Source organism: Muscardinus avellanarius (assembly GCF_963383645.1).
Source record: "Muscardinus avellanarius genome assembly, chromosome: 13".
Lineage (NCBI taxonomy): Eukaryota > Metazoa > Chordata > Mammalia > Rodentia > Gliridae > Muscardinus > Muscardinus avellanarius.
The window spans coordinates 21,867,955-21,889,332 of NC_137799.1; the positions used below are offsets into that span (position 1 = coordinate 21,867,955).

Genomic DNA, 21,378 nt, shown 5'->3' on the forward strand with positions numbered 1-21,378 from the left:
GAGAGAAGTCTGGAAATTATTATTATTATTATTATTATTATTATTATTATTATTATTTTAGGTACTGGAGATGCAACCCAGGGCATTCTACCTCAGAGCTATCTCTCAGCTCTATTTTTTATTATTTATTTTGAAACAGGGCCTCATTAAGTTGCAGAGGGCCTCACTAAGTAGCTGAGTCTGGCCTCGAGCCCACAATTCTCCAGTTTCAGCCTCCCAAGTACTAGGATTAAATGCATGCACCACCACGTCCGGGCTTGGAAAATTCTTATAGATCCAAGGGCCTGTGGGCATCCTGCTCAGCTCAGCCTAGGACTTCTCAGTGGATTCCAAGTTAAAAAGGAGCAGGCGCTGCCATGAGGCAAGGCCGGTGCTAGGGCCTCCGAGGCCGGGATCGGAGCCAGCTGAGGGGTTAGGCCAGTGTCGGGGCCAGTGAGGCCAGAACCGGGGCCTCCCATGAGACAAGGCTGCTGCTTGAGCCAGTGAGGACTGATCAGTCCACCGGGTAGCCAGGCCACTACTGGGGCCGTCAAGAGTGGGATCGGTATTTGCAACGCGGCATGCACAGAGAAATATCGCAGAAAAATAAAACCAGATGCTTCCCCTAATCAGCAATAACTAGGAGGAAAGGGGCAACAGGAAGTGGTCGAGCTATAGAAAGGGCCCTATAGTGAATCAACTAAGGTGACCAATCAGAGGGTATGGAATAGGGGAGGATGGAGCCTCTTTAAAAAGCAGGAGGTACATAAACATATGTATCAAAGTTAATCACCAAACAAGCATGGGATCAAGGGAGGGGGAGGGAATGGGATGGGGGCTGGATGAGGGCTAATTGGATGATGTGTGCTTGTATATCCTCTCAAGTCTTGTATTCCAATGTGATGTATGATTACAATGCACCAATAAAAATAAGTTAAAAAAAAAAAGGAGCAGGCACCATGCTGGGACCCAGTGAGATGGTGCGTCAGGAACTCTGGGCCCAAAAGAAGGCTAGGCAGACTAGAAAAGGCAGACACAAGATCCCCAAATGCCCCAGGAGCTAAGAAACCACGGCAGCAGATCCAGCCCAGTGCACATACTGGTGGCTTTGGTCATCGAGTAAAACCAGTGGCTGAGGTTGTCAGCCCTGGCTGTGCCTTAAAAACAAAGACACACAGCTCACCTCTCAGACTAATTAATCAGACTCTCTGGGGGTGGGAATTAGGGTGCCTAGACAATTCTGAAGCCAGGGTGGACATCTATTGCTCCATAGAACCTGCAGGGAAGGAGGCAGGGCAGGGGCTGAGTTCAGGAGCACATACTTGTGGTCCCAGTACTGGGGAGGCTGAGACAGGAGAATCTTTGGGTTGAGGCCAGCCTCTGCAACTTAGGAAGGCCCTCAGCAACTTAGCAAGACCCTGTTTCAAAAAGGGGGAGGGAGGGCTGGTAGTGTAGCTCAGAGTTAGAATGCCCCTGGGTGTACACACACACACACACACACACACACACACACACACACACACACACAGATCAGCTTCAGTTTCCAAAAAGTTCAACTTTAGCCGGGCGTGGTGGCGCACACTTATAATCCCCGCTCTTGGGAGGTGGAGACAGGAGGATCGCACTGGCTTAAGAGACCCTGTTTCCAAATAAAAAATATATAAAATAGGTCTGGGAGTGTAGCCCAGAGGTAGAAGGGCTTCCAGGAACCCCAGTACCACCAAAAAAAAAAAAAAAGTTCAACTTTTGGAAAGTCCACAGAAGGAGGCCGCAAGGGGTGGAGGACAGAACCCAAACCCTGGCCGCAGACAGCTCCCCTCTCTGCTGCTTAGCCAGTGGAGGGGTTTTAGCAATTTATAAACCATCTCTAAGCCTAAGTTTCCCCATCTGTGAAATGGGGGCAATCACGCCAGTCCTGGAGGGTCCCTTTGACGATTCATTAAAAAACAATAGGCCGGGCGTGGTGGCGCACGCTTGTAATCCCAGCACTCAGGAGGCGGAGACTGGAGTATCACAGCTCAGTTTGAAGACAGCCTCAGCTACTTATCGAGGCCCTTCACAATTCAGTGAGACCCTGTTTCAAAATAAAAGGCTAAAAAATAGGGCTGGGAGTGTAGCTCGGAGGTAGAATTCCCCTGAGTTCCATCCCATTATGGCCAAAAAAAAAAAAAAAAAAGCAGAAAAGGTGCCCATCAATCAATAACCACAAACTCCCACCCCCTGACCCAGAAGGTTCCAGACTCAGGAGGCATCGTGGTACAAGAGATGGTCCTGAACGCCCTTTAACCTCCTAACATGCCAGCATGGTAGCTCTGGAGGGAGGTATCAGCTCGCAGGTGAGCGGGAGGTGGGGCTGACAGGGCGGCTGGGGCTCCACCGCAGGGATTCTGGAAGCCAGAGGGGGCTGCAACAGCCCTCCTGCAGCCCTGGATTTCATAACCACCCGGGCCCCTCTCTCTACCAAGACAGGCGCCTGGCTTCCAGTTTTTGCTTCCTCTTGCTGGACGCTGGTACCATCATTAAACAGACAAGTTGCGGCACAGCCTGTTCTGGGCCGTGGGATGTGGTCCCCACCCTCCCGCAGCTCCGTCCAGCGGGATCTCCGGGAGTGGCTGCCAATGCCCACTGGTGGGAGGGGGCCAGGCTTCTGGGCCGCGGTGCAGCAGCCGGCTGTGACTCCCCTGCCTCTCCCTGAAGCCCCCTCTCTTTACCCCGGTGCCACTGCTGCCCGGCCTGCCCCGGCCTCTCCTCTTTTCCCATCTGTGAAATGGGTTCCGGGCCGCGTGAGAGTCAACGCAATGATCCCACGGGGCACACACTCCCATTTCAGTGACAGACTACAGCCATTGCGGGAAGATTTCACCACAGGCCCGGGACCTCACGAGAATAGCACTGAGAAAGGGTGGGCATCCTGTGATAGAGAAACCTTCTCGCCACTCATCTTTCTCATCCCGGCTCCGTCGGATCTCTGCACCACCTTCTGCGTGATGCTGCCTGGCAGAGGGAGCCCCAGAACACCCGGTCTCTGCGTCTGACAAGTAGAGACAAGGCGTCTATGTCTGTGTCGCCTGCCACGCTGTTGGGGAGGGCGGAGGGCATGGTGGCGGGGTACCTGGCGCTTGCCGCAGTGTCCTCCACCTCTGAGAACTGTAAATGTGTGGCAGGTGGTTAGGTTTGAAAGGCCAGCTTGACCCACGCAGGAAGAACATCAACCCGCTTCTGGACAGGCTTGTTGTAGTGGGAGCTGATAATCTCTGATCAGTGAGTCCCTAGATGAATCCTTATATCATGAAGCCGAGTGCTTGTGGTTGGCCCTGAGAGGAAGGGAGGAGAGATGGAGGCTGGGGAGGGAGGCACCCGGCAGCCTCACCGGCCTCCCTTTCTCTACCCTTGCCCCTTCCCTCCCTCTGCCTGCAGCCCCTGAGCTCCTCCTGTAGGTCAGGGATCACAGGGAGGAAGCCCAGGCCATCCCTCCCCCTGTGGCAGGAAGACTGATCCGTGGTAGGGGAAGTGCGGAAGGCTTTGGGGACATGGTTGCAGACTCTGGCCTGACCTGGTGGTGGGGTGATGGAGAAGGCTTTCCAGGGATGGACCTCCCGGACAGTCCGCCGGGTGGAACAGAGTGCTTCTGGCGGAGGGGACAGCATGGGGCCAAATCCAGGGAGGTCAGAGGCAAGCTTTGGGGCTGGCACTCAGCAGGCAGGGGCTGGGGAGGGGAAGGGAACAGCTAGCTGAGACAGGGCCTCAAGTCCCAGCTGGGACTTCCCTTGGAGGCCCAAGAGAGTGAGAGGGGTTGGCTGGGCAGGGGGAAGGACAGCCGCCAAAGGGGATGGCCTGGGGAACCGGCGTCCAGAGAGCGTCTCCTGACTACTCAGAGCTGCTCAGGGACCTGCAGTCCCTCGTCCCTCGTCCCTCGTCCCTCTCCACCACACCAGACGGCGGCCCCTCCAAGACACAGGTCAGGGGAAGGTGTGGAGGGAGCTCCAGCCTACAAGGGGCCTTTGTGGCAGCCTGGCCGCCGAGGCGCAGTGTTCTGCTGCCCTCTAGCGGGAGCCGGAGGTGAGGCGCGCCCACGGGGCCGGCAGGCGGCTAAGGACACCCCAGGGCCCAGCCTGCCTCCCCTCCCTCTATCATGGGGTGCAGAGAGGAGACTAGAGGCAGAGCGAAAAGGGGAAGGGCCCCCAGAAGAGCCCACTCACAGCTCTGGGGCGGTGGCGCTGTGGCCCCCGGAGGTGGCACTGGCTGGGGCCTGCACGGTGCATCTTTAAGCTTCTTAAGGACTAAGCACAGACTCGGAAGGATGGCGATAGTGGAGAGGCTGCCGCGGGGGATGCCGGGGAGCGGGGAGCGGTAGCTGACATGGGGATGGTGGTGATGGCCGCGTTTGGGGGTCCCTGGGGCTGGCGGCGTGGTGATGGCAGTGGTAAGGATGACGAGGTGAAGGTGGAAATGGTGGCGATGAACCTGGCGGCCGGTGTGACTTGAACACCGTTGTGAACATGTTCGGATGTGCGCCTCGTTTCTCTGAGGCACAGACCTGGAGCGGAATTGCTGGATGAGGACGTTTAGGCTTCGCGGATATCGCCAAGCAGGAATATGGTGGTAGTCACACTCTCACCTGTAACACAGGAGAGTTCCGGATGCTCGTGCCCCACAAACACTTAGCGGTGTCTGTCTTTCTTCCTTCCTTTCTTCCTTTCTTCCTTTCTTTCTTTCTTTCTTTCTTTCTTTCTTTCTTTCTTTCTTTCTTTCTCTTTTTCTTTTTTTCAGCACTGGGGATGGAACACAGGGGCATTCTACCTCCGAGCTACACCCCAGCCAGACTTTTTATTGTTTATTTTGAAACAGGGTCTCACTAAGTTGCAAAGGGCCTCACTAAGTCCCGTCTCAGCCTCCCGGTTGCTGAGATTACTAGCGTGCGCCTCCATGCCCGGCTGTAATTAGTGTCTTTTTAACTGTGTTTATCCTCATGTGTGTGCAGTGGTCTCATACCGTGGTTTTAATTTCATTTCTTTGGTGGATATTTATATTGGACATATGTGTATCAGACATTTGGACATTATCTTTTATGAAACATCAGTTTAATTCCTGTCAATTCTAAATTGAGTTATTAACATCTTTATCCTTCCTTCCTTCCTTCCTTCCTTCTTTCTTTTGTTCTCAGGAGTGAACTCATGGGCATTTTACCTCCGAGATGCACCTCCAGCCTTCTTTATTTTTTGTTTTGAAATAGGGTCTTCCTAGGTTGCGGAGAGTCTTACTCAGTTGATGAAATTGGCCTCACACCTACAATTCTCCTGTCTCAGCCGCTCAATTCCTAGGATTACAGGTGTGCACTACTATGCCATGCTGAGTTGTTAACTTATTTCTTATTGGTTTGCAGAAGCTTTGGATACATTCTGGATGTAAGTCCTTTCTCAGATGTATGAGTTGCAAATGGCTTTTCCCTAACTATGGCTTACCCTTTATTCTCTTTTGATGATCAGAATTTTTTTATTTCAATATAGTCAGAGGAATAAATTTCTTCATGGCTCATGCTTTTTTTGAGTTGTTTAGGTAATCTTTGTGTATTCCCAATGTCATGAGACATTTCCCAGATTTTTCTTCCAAAATTGGGTCTATGATTCATTTCAAATTAATATTATAAATGATGTGAAGGGTGAGGTCAAATATTTTTTCTTTCTTTAAATGGATATCCAATAAGTCCAGGACAGTTTTTTGAAAAGAACATTTTCTCTGAACTGACTTTCATTGGTTCCTTGGTTCCAAGTTGAGTGATCCGTGTGTGGGTATTTGGCTGGAGGTTCTTCTTTGCACCAATAACCACTCTATCTTGATTATTGTAGTCTTACAGTAAGTCTTACTATCTAGTAACATGTGCCCTCCAATTTTGTTCTTCTTTGTTATTATCTTGACTATTTTACCGCATTTTCACATACATTTCAGAACCAGTTCGTCAATTTCCATTTTTGGAATTCTCTGCTGGAAAACTGATTGGGGCTGAATTGAACCTATATTGAACCTATATTGAACCTATATTGAACCTATATGCATCAGTTTGCAGAAAAGTAGCATCCTCGTAATGCTGTATCTTCTTCCTCATGAACACAATAATTCCCTTTTTATTTAGGTTTCTTAAATATCTCTGAGCGATGTTTTGCCATTTTCAATGTGTAGGGTTTTTTGGTCATTGTTGTTTTGTTTTGTGGTACTGGTAATTGAACCCAAGGGCATTCTCCTTCTGAGCTACACCCCCAGCCTTAATTTATTTTATTTTATTTTTTTAAAACAGGGTCTTGCTAGGTAGCTGAGAGTGTTATTACATTGCCGAGGCTGTCCTTAAACCCAAGTTCCTCCTGTCTCGACCTCCCAAGTACTGGGATCCATTTACATTCATTTTCTAAGAAATTGACTTTTTGACACCAGGCTAAAAACTAAAATAATAAATACTATAATTTCCGATTGTGCATTTTATATGTAATTAACACAGCAGATAAGAATTAGTCCATTTTCTGCTACTATCATGAAATACCTGAGGCTGGGTACTTTATAAAGTCAGGATCCTTATTTAGATCGCAGGGGCATGTCACACTCTGTGGTCCAGCTCAGTGAGGGTCATTCCTGTCTACATCATATCATGGCAGATGGTATCACAGTGGGAATGAGCGTGGGAAAGGAGAAATCTGGTGGCAAGACCAGAGCATGGGGAAAGGGAAGGTTCATTCTTTTATAACAACTCTCCCTCGAGGGACTAACTGGAGACCTTATGTGTGTTAATCCCTTTCTAGAACAGCATCCCCAACTACCTAACCACCTCCCACTAGGCTCCACCTCTTAAAGGTCCCACCACCTCTCATTTTGCCACACTGAGGGGGGGCAAGCTTCCAAATCATGAACCATTATGAGACTAAAACTGCATCCAAACCACAGAAATATATATGTGTATTTACACTATTTCCCAAGACTGCTAAATTTTCACAATAACTAATAGCTTATTTGGAGATTCTTCTGAATTTTCTAGATATATACATGTACCTATGAAAAAAATGACAGTTTACTAACTTTACTTCTTTCTTTTCTCTGCATCTGTGATTTCTGCGTCCATGGATCCAACCAACTGTGGATCCAAAATGCAGTCAGGCCCACGATGGTTTCCTCTGCACTGAACATACACCATTTTTTCCTTGTCATTATTCCCAAAACCATGCAACATGACAACTATTTACATAGCATTTAGATTGTATTCAGTAGATTTTATATATAATCTAGAGATGTTTGCAGTGTACAAGAAAATATGTGTAGTTTATATTCAAATACTAGGCCATTTCATGGCCTTGGGACTTGGGCATGAAAGGGGAGCCTCTAACTGATTCCCCAAGAATATCAAAGGACAACTGTACAGATTAGTATACTAATGCAATGGAAGAGAAAGTTATTTTCATCATTAATTAAGTTACTTGCAGGTCTTTGCGGTTAACCTTTAGTAAACTAAGGATTTCCACTCTATTCTTCCTAGTTGTTGAGAGCTTTCATTTTTACCATGAACAAGTGTTAAATTTTATCAAGTCTTTTCGGTATCTTTTGAGATGACCATTTGCTTTTCTCTTTTTTTTTTGTTTCTATCAATGTATTAAAAGTACACTGATTGATTTTCAAATGTTAAAACTACTTTTGAGCCGGGCGTGGTGGCGCACGCTTGTAATCCCCGCGCTTGGGAGGCTGAGACAGGAGGATCGCGCTGGTTCGGAGCCAGCCTCGCTGGCTTAAGAGACCCTGTTTCCACATAAAGTTAAAAAATAGGTCTGGAAGTGTAGCCCGTGGGAGTGTAGCCCGGAGGTAGAAGGGCTTCCAGGAACCCCAGTACCACCAAAAAAAAAAAAAAAACTACTTTTGAGTTCCTGGAGTAAATCCACCTGTATTGTGCATTTTATCTATTGCTGAGTGTGATTGGACAGCAATTGTTGGTGATCTTTACATTTGTATTCATAAGAGCTAATGGCCTGCAATTTTCTTTTCACATGATGTCATTGTAAGGATTGGATATCAGGGTTACATGGGCCTCATTTAGAAAAATGGATTTGGAAATGCTCCCTCTGGCTCCATTGCGGAAAGTTTGTGTACAATTAATATTACTTCCACAAATGTTTGGAAGATTCATCAGGGAAGCCATCCAGGCCAAGAGTTTCCTTTGCAGGCAGGATTTTAATTACAAATTCAATTTGTGTAACAGATATGAAAACTATTCAAATAGTCTGCTGTTTTTGTCCATCCATTTTAGCAAGTTGAGCTTCTTAAGAGATCTGTCCATGACTTCATGAATATAATCAAGTTCAAATTTATTAGCATAAAGATGTGCATAATATCTTCTTTTTCCTCTAATGTCTATGAGATCTGAATCAAAGTTTTTTTAACCTTTGATATTGATAACTTTCTCCTTTCATTTTCTTTATTTTGCTTTTATAAAAGTTAATTATCTTAATAAAAAAAACTTTGGCTTCATTGATATTTTCTGTGAAGTGTCAGCCATATATTTTGCTTGTCTGTAATTTTAACTGCATTTTCTTTCCTTCTTTCTGTGAGTTTCTTTTTCTGGCTTCCTGAGATGAAAACCTCAAATAAATGGTTTTTCAAAATTTCTTCTTTTCTATTATAAGTATCTCAAGCTATAAATTTCCCTCTAAGCACTGAATGTATATAAGGTTAATTTCAAAATATTTCTGATTATTTCTGTATTTTTTGACCCAAAGCTCATCTAGAAGCGTTTTTGTTTGATTTCCAATTATTTGGGCGATTTTCTATTGACCTTTCCCTAATTCATTCTAGGTCAATTCCTCTGTGGCCAGAGAACATATGATAGAATTTCAAACACTTGAAATGATCAAAGCTGGCTTTGCAGCCCAGTGTCTATTTTGGGAAGTTACTCACGTGTGCTTGAAGAGGATGTGCACTCTGTAGTTATGGAGTTCAATGTTCCGTACATCATTTAGATAGAGTCAGGTAACAGAGTTGTCCAAATCTCCTATGTCCTCAGTGAACTTTTACCTGTTGTTTTATTAACGATTGAAAGAATTGTCTTCAGATTACCAGCTAGCTAAGGATGCGGCTCAGTGATAGATTCCGTAGCACACTCCAGGCCCTGGGTCTGATCTCCAGCCCCATCCCACACAAAAACTACCATGTATGATGGTGCATTTGTCTGTTTCTCCCACAGTCCTACTATTAATTAATAAAGACTATTGTCTTCCTGTGAGATCCCATGAAATGCTTCCATTGTCTCCATTGCTACTTCTTGCTTTGAAGTTCATTTCGATGTTTAGACAATTGCACCACTTCCTTTGGGCTAGGGCTTATTTGATATAATTTTTCCATATTTTACTTTTAATTAATTTATTTATTTATTTATTTTGCAATACTGGGGATGGAACCCAGGGGCATTCTACCTCCGAGCTACACCCCCAGCCCTAATTTTTTATTCCTTATTTTGAAAATAATAAACTCAGGGTCTCACTGAGTTGCAAAGGGCCTCACTAAGTAGCTGAGGCTGTCTGTGAACCGCAATTCTCCTGTCTCCCCAGTGCTGGGATTACAAGCCTGTGTCACCACACTCAGCTTGGCTATGCCTTGCCTTTCCCCCGCTAGGCGTGCTAGTGCATGTCTGTAATGCTAGTACTTAAGAAGTCGAGACAGGAGGATCACAGGTTCTAGATCAGCCTCTGCACCTTAGTGAGACTCTAAGTAATCGTGGAAGACCCTGTTTCAAAAGAAAAACTTAAATGGGCAGGGGGGTATGTTGGAGGTAGAATAGACCTAGGTTCAATCCCCAGTACCAGAAAAAAAAAAAAAGTAAAATCAAATCCAGCCTTTCCCACCCCCAGCACTCTCAGTCCCCTCCCTGAACGATACTCTTCAAGGCATTAGTCTGTAGCATGCTCTGCACATGCGCTATTCGCTGGCTTATTTTTCTTGTTGGTCTCTCCCACTTCGCTAGACGGGGAGCTTCACAAGGATAGGGATTTTTGCCTGTTTTGTTCACAAAATGCATCACAAGTGCCTAGAAGTCTGGCACGTAGAGGAGGCTTAATAATATTTTCTCATGAATGCTCCGTTTAAGGGTAACAGAAACTTGCACTCACTATTAGAGAACAGAAAAGGAGCCGACTCTTGCTCGTGGACACCCAGTGACGCCTGGTGCAAAGTCCCCACCGCCGGCCAGCCCATCGCAGCACACAGCACACACGCGTTCATAAAACCCATCCCAGTGTGGGCTCATCAGGAACAGCAACGTGCCTGGACCAGTGCACACCCAGATGCTAATAACTGAGAGCTCTTAACACGTCTCAGGTCACAGAAGGGGTAACTTGTTCTCTAGCTGGATTCCAACATAACAAAAGCAACCTACCAAGCAGGCAGCGTCCGGACTCCAGCTCACGGCTCTTGGTTTCAGCTCCCAGTTCTGCGGTGATGCAGCTGCTTCCTCCTTTTACAATCTCCTCCCCTACTTCTGTTTCCACCTGAGAAACACGGTAATTTTTACCCTATATCCACCCCGGGGATTCAAAAACTATAAAAAAAATTAAGAAATTTCAGGGCCAAAAGGGATCTTGGCGGTCATTTAGAGACTTTTATTTATGCGTTTAGGTAATGCTTTACAACTTATAAATCATTTTTTATTTTGTCTCATTGAACTCTCAGAATTACCATGTAAAATAGGAGAGGGATCATTAACCTCTGTTCAGAGGAAGGAAAGAGGTTAGGAAAGCCCAAGGCCCAGAGGAAGAGTGGGTGGGAGGCAGTGTTTATTGCTCTACAGAAGCCTCCTCTGTAGATCCACCCAGAAGGTCCTATAGCTGAGGTCAACTGGCTTTTGCTGGCACACCTGCAGGACACGGGGAGCTCACTGCCCCTCAGCCTCATTTTCCAGTATGGTGGCTTCGAAGTTGGCTGTCATTCATGGTGATACAAGTTACATTGGGGGGGATGCAATTTTTAGGGCTTTCACCCTAATGCATGTTTAAGGAATATTCAGAGAACATACAGAGGCTCCAGAATAAGGATATTAATAACAATGCCAATCAGCCTTTGCTTGTTTGTAACCCTCAGTGGCTTTGGGGTACCTGAGGAGTGAGTCCAGGCTCCTAGGTGTGCCTTCTGTGAGCTGGGACAGGCCACAAACCACCTCTCCACACTACACCTGACCCTACATCCACCAGTGCCTTCCGGATGTGTCATCCTGCCTGAAGCACCTGTCCTCCCATCCCTGGCTCCTACAGCCCTGAGCCCTGCACCCTGGACTGTACTCACCTGTCTCCACCAGACTGGGAGCTGGGCAGGGGCAGGTCTGCATGTGATTTCTCTGTCTAGTTCCTACCTTGGAGACTGATACAGGAGTGGTTTTCCCGCCCCCATCCACTCACAAACAGCTCTGCTGCTCCAGGAGCCAGACCCAGAGAGTGAAGCAGGCCTTGGCATCAGAGAGGCCAGTGCCCCCGTGTTTAACCAGATGGTGGAGACAGGTCCTCCAGAGAGCCAAGACTTGGGCTCTGCTGTGCAGGCCCTTCCCCTCCTCTCCCTAAGCTCTGAGCTGAGAAGCTATTGGGGGGATTGTTCAGGCAGTGGGACCCGCCTGGTGCACTCTGCCCAGCCTGGCTCTGTGGCCTTGGCTGAGGCCTTCCTATCCTGGCCTCAGTCCCCAATTGTGTACAAAGGAGACTGGTCTGGGTGGTCCCTAGGGCCCTCCTGATGGGAACAGCCAAGAGCAAGGGACCCTCCAGAACCCCCCAGCTGGGGCCCCTAGCTTGGGACTTTCCAGACAGCAGTGGTGGGGTGGGTAAATTTTTAACTAGTCCTTCCTGGGCAGACAGGAGCCTTTCCGGATGGGTGGTTGCCTGGGATGGCGAGATGGGGGTGGGAAAGTAAGGGGTGTGCAGACTGGCGGTGGAGAGGGAGGGCCCTGGAGAGGGAAAGGAACCACTAAGGCGGAGCTAATGCCCTGTGCAGAGGCAGACATGGAGGAGCGCGGTACTCCCGACGGGTAAGCAAGACTTCAGCGTGGTCCAGAGAGCCCTGAAAGCCTCGCCCAGTGGACAGTGGTTGGGCGCAGGGTCGGTAACCCACGTTACTGCCACAGGGACCCGGCGTGGAGCCTGGAGCAAGGGCCAGAGGGGCCAGAAACGCCCATCCAAGTGGTGCTCAGGTGGGTACATGGCGGCTGGGAGAAGCAGGGGTGAGGATGCGCGTGATGGAGACATCAGAATGGACCATCTGCCCTCCTGTTGGATCCTAGGGTGCGACCTATGAGCGCAGCTGAGCTTCGTCGAGGGGAGCAGAGCGCACTGCACTGCTCAGGAACCCGGACTCTGCAGGTGAGGAACTCCTCCCACCCTCAACCCCCAAAAAACCACTCGAGAGGACACCTGAGCATCTTTGCCCTAGGTCCCTCCTTCTCCCAGGGTGCCCCGCCCACGTCGAGTGCCCCTCCCCTCCAGGCCCCCCACCAACCCCAAAGTGCGCCTGGCCTCTCCAGGTGAGCCCCCCGGGCGGGGGCCCCGAGGTGGCGTTCCGCTTCGGCGCGGTGCTGGACGGGGCGCGCACGCAGGAGGACGTGTTCCGGGCGTGCGGCGTGCGGCGCCTGGGCGAGCTGGCTTTGCGCGGGTGAGTGAGCCCGGGCTGTGCGCTGTGGGTCCTGCCGGGCTGCAGAGCCCACGACCAGCCGCGCCCTGCACCCTCCCCAGCTTCTCCTGCACCGTCTTCACCTTCGGCCAGACGGGCTCCGGGAAGACCTATACCCTGACGGGACCACCGCCCCAGGTGGGCAGAGCACCCTTGAGCCCCGGGGTCAGGGCTGGGGGCTGGATGTCCTGGGAGCTGCGGCGACGCCAGTGCAGGACTCCGGAGGGAAGGGGCCTGGGCCCTGCAACACGGCTACATTTATATGCAGACAAGGAAACAGGATCAAGAGAAGGACGTGCTCAATTTAGAGCAATTGTGTTTGATTTTTGGCCCTTTTACTTCCTCTGTAAAGTGGAAATGCCAGCGGGGCACAGTGGTGCATGCCTGTAATCCCAACTCTTGGGAGACAGAGACAGGAAGGTCACAGGTTGGAGGCCAGCACGGCAATTTAGCAAGACCCAGATTCCAAATAAAAAAATTTAAAAAAAACTGGCATGGTGGCGCACACTTGTAATCCCAGCATTCGGGAGGCTGAGACCCAGGATGGCAGTTTGCGGACAGCCTCAGCTACTTAGTGAGGCCCTTTGCAACTTAGTGAGACCCTGTTTCAAAATAAAGAATAAAAAATAGGGCAGGGAGTGCAGCTCGGAGGTCAAATGCTCCAGGGTTCCATCCCCAGACCTGCAAAATAAATAAATAAATAAATAAATAAATAAATAAATAAATAAATAAATAGGAGCCAGGTGTGGTGGCACATGCTTGTATTCCCAGTACTTGGGAGGCTGAGACAGAAGGATGGCAGTTCATGGACAACCTCAGCTACTTAGTGAGGCCCTTTACAACTCAGTGATACCCTGTTTCAAACTAAAGAAAAAGCCGGAGTGGTGGCACACCCTTGTAATCCCAGCATTTGAGAGGCTGAGACCAGAGGACCATGGTTCGCGGACAGCCTCAGCTACTTAGTGAGGCCCTCTGCAACTCAGTGAGACCCAGTTTCAAAATAAAAAATAAAAAAATAGGGCAGCGGGTGTAGCTCAAAAGTAGACTGCCCCTGGGTTCCACTACCAGACCCGCAAAAATAAAAAAAAAATAAAAAATAGCGGGGCGTGGTGACGCACGTTTGTAATCCCAACATTTGGGAGGCTGAGACAGGAGGATAATGGTTCACGGCCAGCCTCAGCAACTTAGTGAGGTCCTTTGCCACTCAGTGAGACCCTGTTTCAAAAATAAAGAATAGAAAATAGGGCTGAGGGTATAGCTTGGAGGTAGAATGTCCCTGGGTTCCATTCCCAGTACCACAAAAAAATAAAATAAAATAGGGCTGGGGCTGTAGCCCAGAGGTAATACACCCCTGGACTCAATCCCCAGTAACACACACACACACACACACACACACACACACACACACACACACACACACACATAGTATGGACTATGAGGATTAAATGAACTATCACACGACAGCTTGGCGTAGTACTTGGAGCGGAGTACATGCCCTGTAAAGAGGGTAGTTATTGCTCTGCTGCTGCTGCGAGCCAGCCCTGGGTTCAGCTGGTTTCGCCCCCAGGGGGAGGGGGTGCCAGTCCCCCCCAGCCTGGCTGGCATCATGCAGAGGACGTTCTCCTGGCTGATGGACCGCGTGCAGCACCTGGGCGCCTCCGTCACCCTCCGTGCCTCCTACCTGGAGATCTACAATGAGCAGGTGAGGGCAACCAGAAGGAGCCAGGGTGGGGGGGGGGGCACAAGGGCAGGGCTGGGGTGGATGGAACGAGGGTTCCAGGCAGCCCCTTCCCTTCCCTCCCCTCCCAGGTTCGGGACCTGCTGAGCCCGGGGTCGCCCCGGCCACTCCCTGTTCGCTGGAACAAGACCCGGGGCTTCTATGTGGAGCAGCTGCGAGTGGTGGAGTTCAGCCGCCTGGAGACCCTGATGGAGCTTCTGCAGATGGGTGCGTGCCCTGCGGGCCTTGGGGTGCAGGCACCCATGTCTGGACCCTCAGAGTGTGGACTGGGGGCCTCATTCATTCATTCATTCATTCATTCTTATGAAGTTTCTTGAGCACCCCTCTCCCTCCTTCAGAGCAAGAAGAAATGTGCCTATGTCATTTCCCTGCTCTGTTCTTCCCACCCCATGACATCTGTCTGTGCTAGAGCCAGACCCAGCCTCCCAGCATCCCAGCCAGTACCGCCCTCCTGCCTCTGCGCACCAGCCCCTCTGCCCCGGGCCTCGCCCCTGCCAAGCACAGCTCCCGAGGTCTCCCTCCAGGTCTCAGCCGTCGGAGGAGCTCAGCCCACACCCTGAACCAGGCCTCCAGCCGAAGCCATGCCCTGCTCACGCTCTATGTTGGCCATCCGACTGTGAGTGCCCGGCCAGGGGCAGAGCTAGCCCAGGGCCGCCCTGCCAGCGGCCGCCTGTGTGTGTGGAAACAAACTTGTGCAAGATGGGGGAGTGGCAGTCTCCCTCTGCCCAGCGCCTTCCTGAGACCCTTGGCCTTTGGGACTTTGGTGGGGACAGCCCCTCCCAAGTGCCCATCGGTCTGGTCCTCGGCCCCAACAGGTGCCTCCTATGGAGCCGGGAGAGCCCCCTGTTGGTGGGAAGCTCTGCTTTGTGGACCTGGCGGGCAGTGAGAAGGTGGCATCCACAGGCTCCCGCGGGGAGCTGATGCTAGAAGCCAACAGCATCAACCGCAGCCTGCTGGCCCTGGGTGAGAGCCTGCCCCGGGCCTGCTCCAGAGCGCCCCCCGTGGGGACCAGAGGAATTGCCATGTGTAGGGGAGAGCTGCCACCCAAGGACCAGAGCTCTGCAGCTGACACCACACTTAGAACTGTCTATCAGTCTGTAAACTCCAAGGGTTAGAAGCTTCCGGGGTTCACTGCCGAATGTCAGCCCTCTGTTGGGCATTGGGGATCGGAGTGGCTGGGCCATCTGTGCCTGTGAAGAGCTCCTGTGCTAGTGAGCAGCGAGTGACTTTTAGAGTCAGCTGGCCCTGGATGGAGCTCTCAGTTCTGCAGCCTCATAGCTGGGTGGCTTTAGGCAACTGTCATAATTTCTCTGGGCCTTACTGTCCCCGCACAGGTCACTGCATCTCCCTGCTGCTGGACCCACAGAGGAAGCAGAGCCACATTCCCTTCCGGGACAGCAAGCTCACCAAGTTGCTGGCAGACTCGCTGGGGGGCCGCGGGGTCACCCTCATGGTACCCGAGGGGGCTGGCAGGAGGGCTGAGTCCTGAGGAGGGGGCTCCTGGAGAGGAGGACTCAGGGGAATCTTCCCCAGGTGGCCTGCGTGTCCCCCTCAGCCCAGTGCCTCCCTGAAACCCTCAGCACCCTGAGGTATGCCAGCCGAGCTCAGCGGGTGACCACACGGCCACAGGCGCCCAAGGTGAACGGAGGTGCGCGGCAGGCAGAGGGATGGGTGGGGAGACAGTCCTCCGCCCTCGGACAGCAGTCAGAGCCCAAGCTGGCACCATGAGTGACGTGTGGGGCTGGGCCAGTGTTGGGAGGAAGGCTGGAACCCTGCAGAGAGTGTCGTGGCTGCGGGATGGAGCGGGATGCCGGCCAAGACTGTGTTCAGGCTGTGGCAGGTCTGGGCTTGGAGTCTGAAGTGGGACATGGTTCAGGGGTCCAGCCAGGATCTGATGACATCAAGGTTTAGTCCGAGCAGAGTTTGGGTCTCAATGGGATCATTTCTGGAGTCTGAATCTGGGTCAAGGTTTGGACGGAACCGAGTTTGGGGCTGGACTTAAAGCTGGGGCGCGCCTGGATGACCCTGTGGACACCGGGCGCCCCCTGCAGGTGGATGCCGCCCTGTGGCGGGGCAAGGCTGGCGAGTGAGGCAAGGGCTGGATCTGAGGCCCCTCTCACTTCCCACACCCGGAGGCCCTGGTGCAGTGCACAGATGTGCAACCATGGGCGGGCTCTGGGCCTCGTTCTCTGCAGTCTCCTGTAGCAAAGCAGCCGCCGCGTTTGGAGAATGAAATGCTCCAGCTCCAGGAGGAGAACCGCCGCTTGAGGCTCCAGAGAGACCCCAAAGGTCTGTCTGCCTGGGCGTGGAGTTGGGGGCGTGGAGAGGCACTGGGGCCCATGCGGATTCAGCCACCTCCCACGTCCCCACAGACCCCGGGCTCCGAGGCGCCCGGGTGGCCTGGGCCCAGCGGAACCTCTACGGGATGCTGCAGGAGTTCATGCTGGAGAACGAGAGGCTCAGGTAAGGCCCCGCCCGCCGACAAGGCCCCGCCCACCGACAAGGCCCCGCCCACATCCCCCCATCCCCCGCGCGCCCGCTCCCAGCTCCTGGGCCCCAGCGGCCCTGCCCATCACCCTCTGGGCCACCCTCCCCAGGAATGAAAGACGTGAGCTTCAGACCAGCCGGGACCTGGCCCTGGAGGAGCAGCGTGTCCTGGAGCAGCAGGTCCAGGAGCTGCAGAGGTGAAGACGGGCGTGGGTCGGGTTGGGAGGGGTTGCCAGGGCTGACCTCTGGGTTCAGGCTTCTGCTCTGTCCTCACCCAGTCATAGGAGCTCTTGTGGCCTGGGCTCTTCTGTAAAGTGGGGATCATAGTTTGCCTGTGTCGGAGGGCTGAGGGCTGCAGGGAATGAGTGAACAGGGCCCTGCACACGGGGCGTGCTCACTGGGTCTTCGTGAGAAGAGGCACCGGGGCTCGCCTGGGGTGGCCACAGGCACACAGCCCACTGTTCCTTCCAGGCGCCTCCTCTCGGCCTGCTCCCTTCACCCGTGGGGCACGGCCCCGGCCCCTCCGTGGTGTCCCTGCCTGATGATGCCAGCTGCCCCCTGTCACGTGAGTCCCCCCCGCCCAGGCTGGAAGGGCAACGAGCCGGGGTGTCATGGAACCTCTGACGTGACCTCTTGCAGGCACCGCCACCCCTCTGTTCCTGTCCCTGCTGCCACCTCTGTCCTCTGTGCCGAGCGCCGCTGGCCCACTGGTCCTGCCCACGGGGGGATCTCCACCTGCCGCAGGTATCGGAGGCCAGGGGAGGCCGGGAGGACTGGAGACCTCTATCCAGGGCTCAGCATCCCAGGCATCTCAGACCACAGGATCTCAGGGTTCTGGGCCAGGTCAAGGGCCAAGGGCTGGCCGGGGTAACCCTGCCCAGGGTTTAGAATGTCTGTGCTGGTGGCCCCCTCCTGCCTTCTTGCAGGAACACGCTCACTGCTCACTCATTCACACACACATCTGCCCTTCAGCGGGTTCCCTTGCTCACATCCTCAGTTACGGCCTCGGGGCTCCCCCGGAGTTCCCTGATTTGGAACAGCCAATGTGCTGGGCACTGAAGATTCAGAAACAGACCAGACATCACTGGGCAGGATGGTGCATGTCTGGAATCCTAGTACTTGGGAGGCTGAGACAGGAGGATCACAGTTTCAAGGACAGCTTAGCAATGTAGCAAGGCTCTCTGTAACCCTGTTTGAAAACAACAAAAAAATTTAAAAGGGCTGGAGGTATAGCTCAGAGGTGGGATGCCTCGGGATTCAATCCCCAGTGCCACAGAAAGGGAAGGGGAAAGAAGGAAAGGGAGGAGAGGGAGAGAGAGAGAGAGAGAGAGAGAGAGAGAGAGAGAGAGAGAGAGAGAGAAACATGGCTCCTGTCTGCAGGGGGGGCTGCCAGTCTTAGGAATGGCAAGACCCATGTGCCACTCTCAGAGGAGCCACCAAGACGCCATGCCGTTAGGCTGGCCCGGCGTTCCTGGAAGCCTGTGGGGCCGACATGGCCAGGGGAGGGGCCCCAGAGAGGCAGGGATGAGGTCACTGGGTATGGGCTCTGGTCTTCCTGCAGGTGCCAGACCCTGAGGCCCCAGGTGGAGTGTCTCGGCCCACCCAGCCCCCGGCCTGGGCCCCCCTGTGCATCCCTGGCTCTGCCAGGTGCCCGAGAGAGAGGTGGGCAGAGCCCTGGGGTGTTCTGGAGGGATGGAGGAGCCTGGAGATGGCCATGCTCACCCCATCCCACCCACCCTGGTCCAGGAGCCTCAGCGACTGGATGCAGACCCCAGTCCTGGCAGAGATGCTGACTGGGGAGGAAGTGGTACCCTCTGCACCCCCACTGCCCGTGAAGGCCCCGAACATAACACCAGTGCTGAAAGGTGATGAAGGGCGAGAGGGAGGGGCCCTGCACGCTCCCTCCCATCACTGAGCAGGGCAGGGGTTGAGAGGTGACTCCTCAGGTCTCCCCAGATCCCATCTCTAGAGCCTTCTTCTCAGGGTCACCTGCAGGCCCAGGCACCTGCAGCTCCCCAGAGGCCAGCCTGGCAGGGAGGCCCAGGGAAGCCAGGCCTCCAGTTTTGCTGTTCCTCAGGTGGGACCGGGCTCCCGAACCTCGCCGAAAGACTAGAGGCCCTCAGACACCAGATTGGCAGCTCCCTGCGACATGGCAAGAGCCAGCCGCCCCCCAGCGAGGGTGCTCGGAGCCCAGGCCAAGTCCTGCGTCCCCGCTGAGGCAGGGCGGAAACCAGGAGGCAACCCCATGCCCGGGGCTGGCTCTGGGCCCCTGAGCTTCAGTCTCCTCTCTGTGAACGGCAATGGTTGTGGCTGCTCGCCATGCAGCTGGGCAGGGTACACCTCCGGGGGTGGGATGTATGGGGGGGCACAGTGAGAGGGTCCCCAGCCCATGAGAAGTAAGACTGTCCAGATAAACCGGGCAGCGGGTAATGAGACAGGTGAATAAAGAAGCATCTGCTTCAAGCCTGGTTGTCTTGTGTGCTGGGGTGCCGGTCACTTCCCCGTGGGGGGATTGAGTGGGGAGGAGCCCTGGGGGGAGTCTGAGGAGGAGCATGGACTCCTGGCTCAGGTGTGTCCCCTTCTGACCTGGAATGTCCTGGGCGTCCACCTCCTTTCATGTATTAGAACATTAGGCAAGTTTTGGTTGTTTGTTTTTTGTGATACTGAGGATTGAACCCAGCTGTGTTCTACCTCTGAGGTATACCCCCAGCCCTGCTTTTATTTTTATTTTGAAATAGGGTCCCACTAAGTTGCAGAGGGTCTAAGTTACTGAGGCTGGTCTTGAACCTGTGATCTTCCTGATTAGACGAGTTTTAATTGAGCAACTACTATATGCCACGGTTAGGCGTGGCTCTGGGCAGCTGTGGGAAGATCAGATGGTGCGTGCCTTATGGAATGAGAAGGTGGGGAAGTTGGTTTGGTTCTGGCACCCTCCTATCCAGCATTCTGCAGAGTAGCCTTGGGAATGTCTAGGAAGCATTCCCCTTACTTGGGGGAGTGAGGACTCAGAGATAAAACCAAGGTGCCTTGAGGCTACTCATGAGTGTGCTGTGTGACTTTTGACCCGCTACCGGCCCTCTCTGGGCCTTCCCAATTGCAAGGCACCTGGTTCCCAGGTCTATGAAAAGCTGATCCCTGAAGCTGGGATGCACAAGTCAGCCCAGGCTGGGGCTCCCGGCATGATCTGTGATTGGGTGTTGGGGTGTTCAGCGGTGGCCAGGATGTTTCTGGAAGGTCAAGAGCCCTGGAGGCAAGCCGGGCTGGGGCTGGCCAGGCACAGACAGGTGGGGCAGCCCACAGTGAGCTCACTGATGGAGCCACACGAGTTCCAAGCCTGGCATCGCCCTTACCTGAGACAGACCCAGGCCAGTGACCTCCAGAGTGGACTCAGTAGTGTCCCTTTCCAGAGCTGTCATGAGGATGAGGTTCCCTGACATTTAGAAGGAATGTCCCATGAAGCTTTGCCTATTGCACAGAGCTTAGGCAAAAGCAACTTGGAGTCAACAATTTGAGAGATGGACAGTTCAGGATAAAAAAGAATTCAAGTATCTACTGAGCTCGTCCTGGGGGTCTCGCATGGAACAAAGAGTGAGACTCCTTACCCTCCTGGAGGACACAGACAAAGCATGGCCGTCTGGCCTGTCAGGTGCTGTAAGAGCAGTCAGTGCCATGGAGCAAGATAAAAGGCGAGGAGCCGCTGTGGTGGCGCAGGCCTGTGATCCCTTCAGAGGCGGAGACAGGAGGATCGCGGGGCAAGGCCAGCGCCAGCAGATGAGTGAGGCCCTCTGCAACCTAGTGAGACCCTGTTTCAAATAAAGAATAAAAAATAGGGCTGGGGGTGGAGCTCAGACCTAGAATGCCCTTGGGTTCAGTAACCCCCAAAATAAAAAATAAATAAAAAAGGGACTGAGTTCTGCCTGGGCAGGGACACAGCTCTGAATCCAGGGTTCTAAGGAGGTCTGTGGAGGTGACCTTTGGACAGAGGACAGGAGGAGGGGGAGCCCAATGAAGGCCGCCAAGTCGCTGTTTTGACTATAGGATGCCACTGCAGATCCCAGGCTCTGCAGGTCCCTGATGGCTCCCCCCATTCCCCACACCCTTATCTTGCTGCTGGGTGGTCCTCAGCCCACGGCAGGGGAGGCGCCTGGCACCCAGTGTGAGAGCTTCCCCTCCAGTCTGGGGAACTGATGGGGACCACCCAGGGCCTGGCCAGCCGGCTTACTGTGTTTGGATGGTCTGCCTGGAGTCTGCCTCGGAGTCACCAGTTCCTACTGCCAGTTTATCAGCTCAGCAAAAACTCCACTTCCTTTCCCCAGTACAGACACGGGACTGGAGAGGGCTTCCACTGCCCACCCATCTCCTGAGTTACGTGCCCACCAATGTCAGCACCCTCCCTCCCAGACAGCCACTATTCCTAGGACCCCTCAGCCCGAGGGTCCCACAGCACTCTGGCACCCGGTTCAGTCTCAAGTCCACCTGGCTCCTTCCTGAGAACTTGAGCACTC

At 52.9% G+C, this 21,378-nt stretch overlaps 1 protein-coding gene across 1 annotated transcript; it reads left to right on the top strand.

The window, feature by feature from the left end:
* Positions 1-11,984: 11,984 nt before the first annotated feature.
* KIF12 (kinesin family member 12) lies at positions 11,985-19,090 on the top strand (the record flags this gene model as incomplete). The annotated part of the gene is made up of 19 exons (XM_080708907.1): positions 11,985-12,010; positions 12,107-12,172; positions 12,263-12,341; positions 12,503-12,630; positions 12,711-12,786; positions 14,216-14,350; positions 14,458-14,593; positions 14,911-15,002; positions 15,202-15,349; positions 15,721-15,839; positions 15,920-16,024; positions 16,582-16,675; positions 16,759-16,849; positions 16,984-17,070; positions 17,345-17,438; positions 17,513-17,617; positions 18,435-18,535; positions 18,620-18,738; positions 18,951-19,090. 19 exons carry the CDS (start codon positions 11,985-11,987, stop codon positions 19,088-19,090), a joined length of 1,941 nt encoding a protein of 646 aa, XP_080565033.1.
* Positions 19,091-21,378: the final 2,288 nt, after the last annotated feature.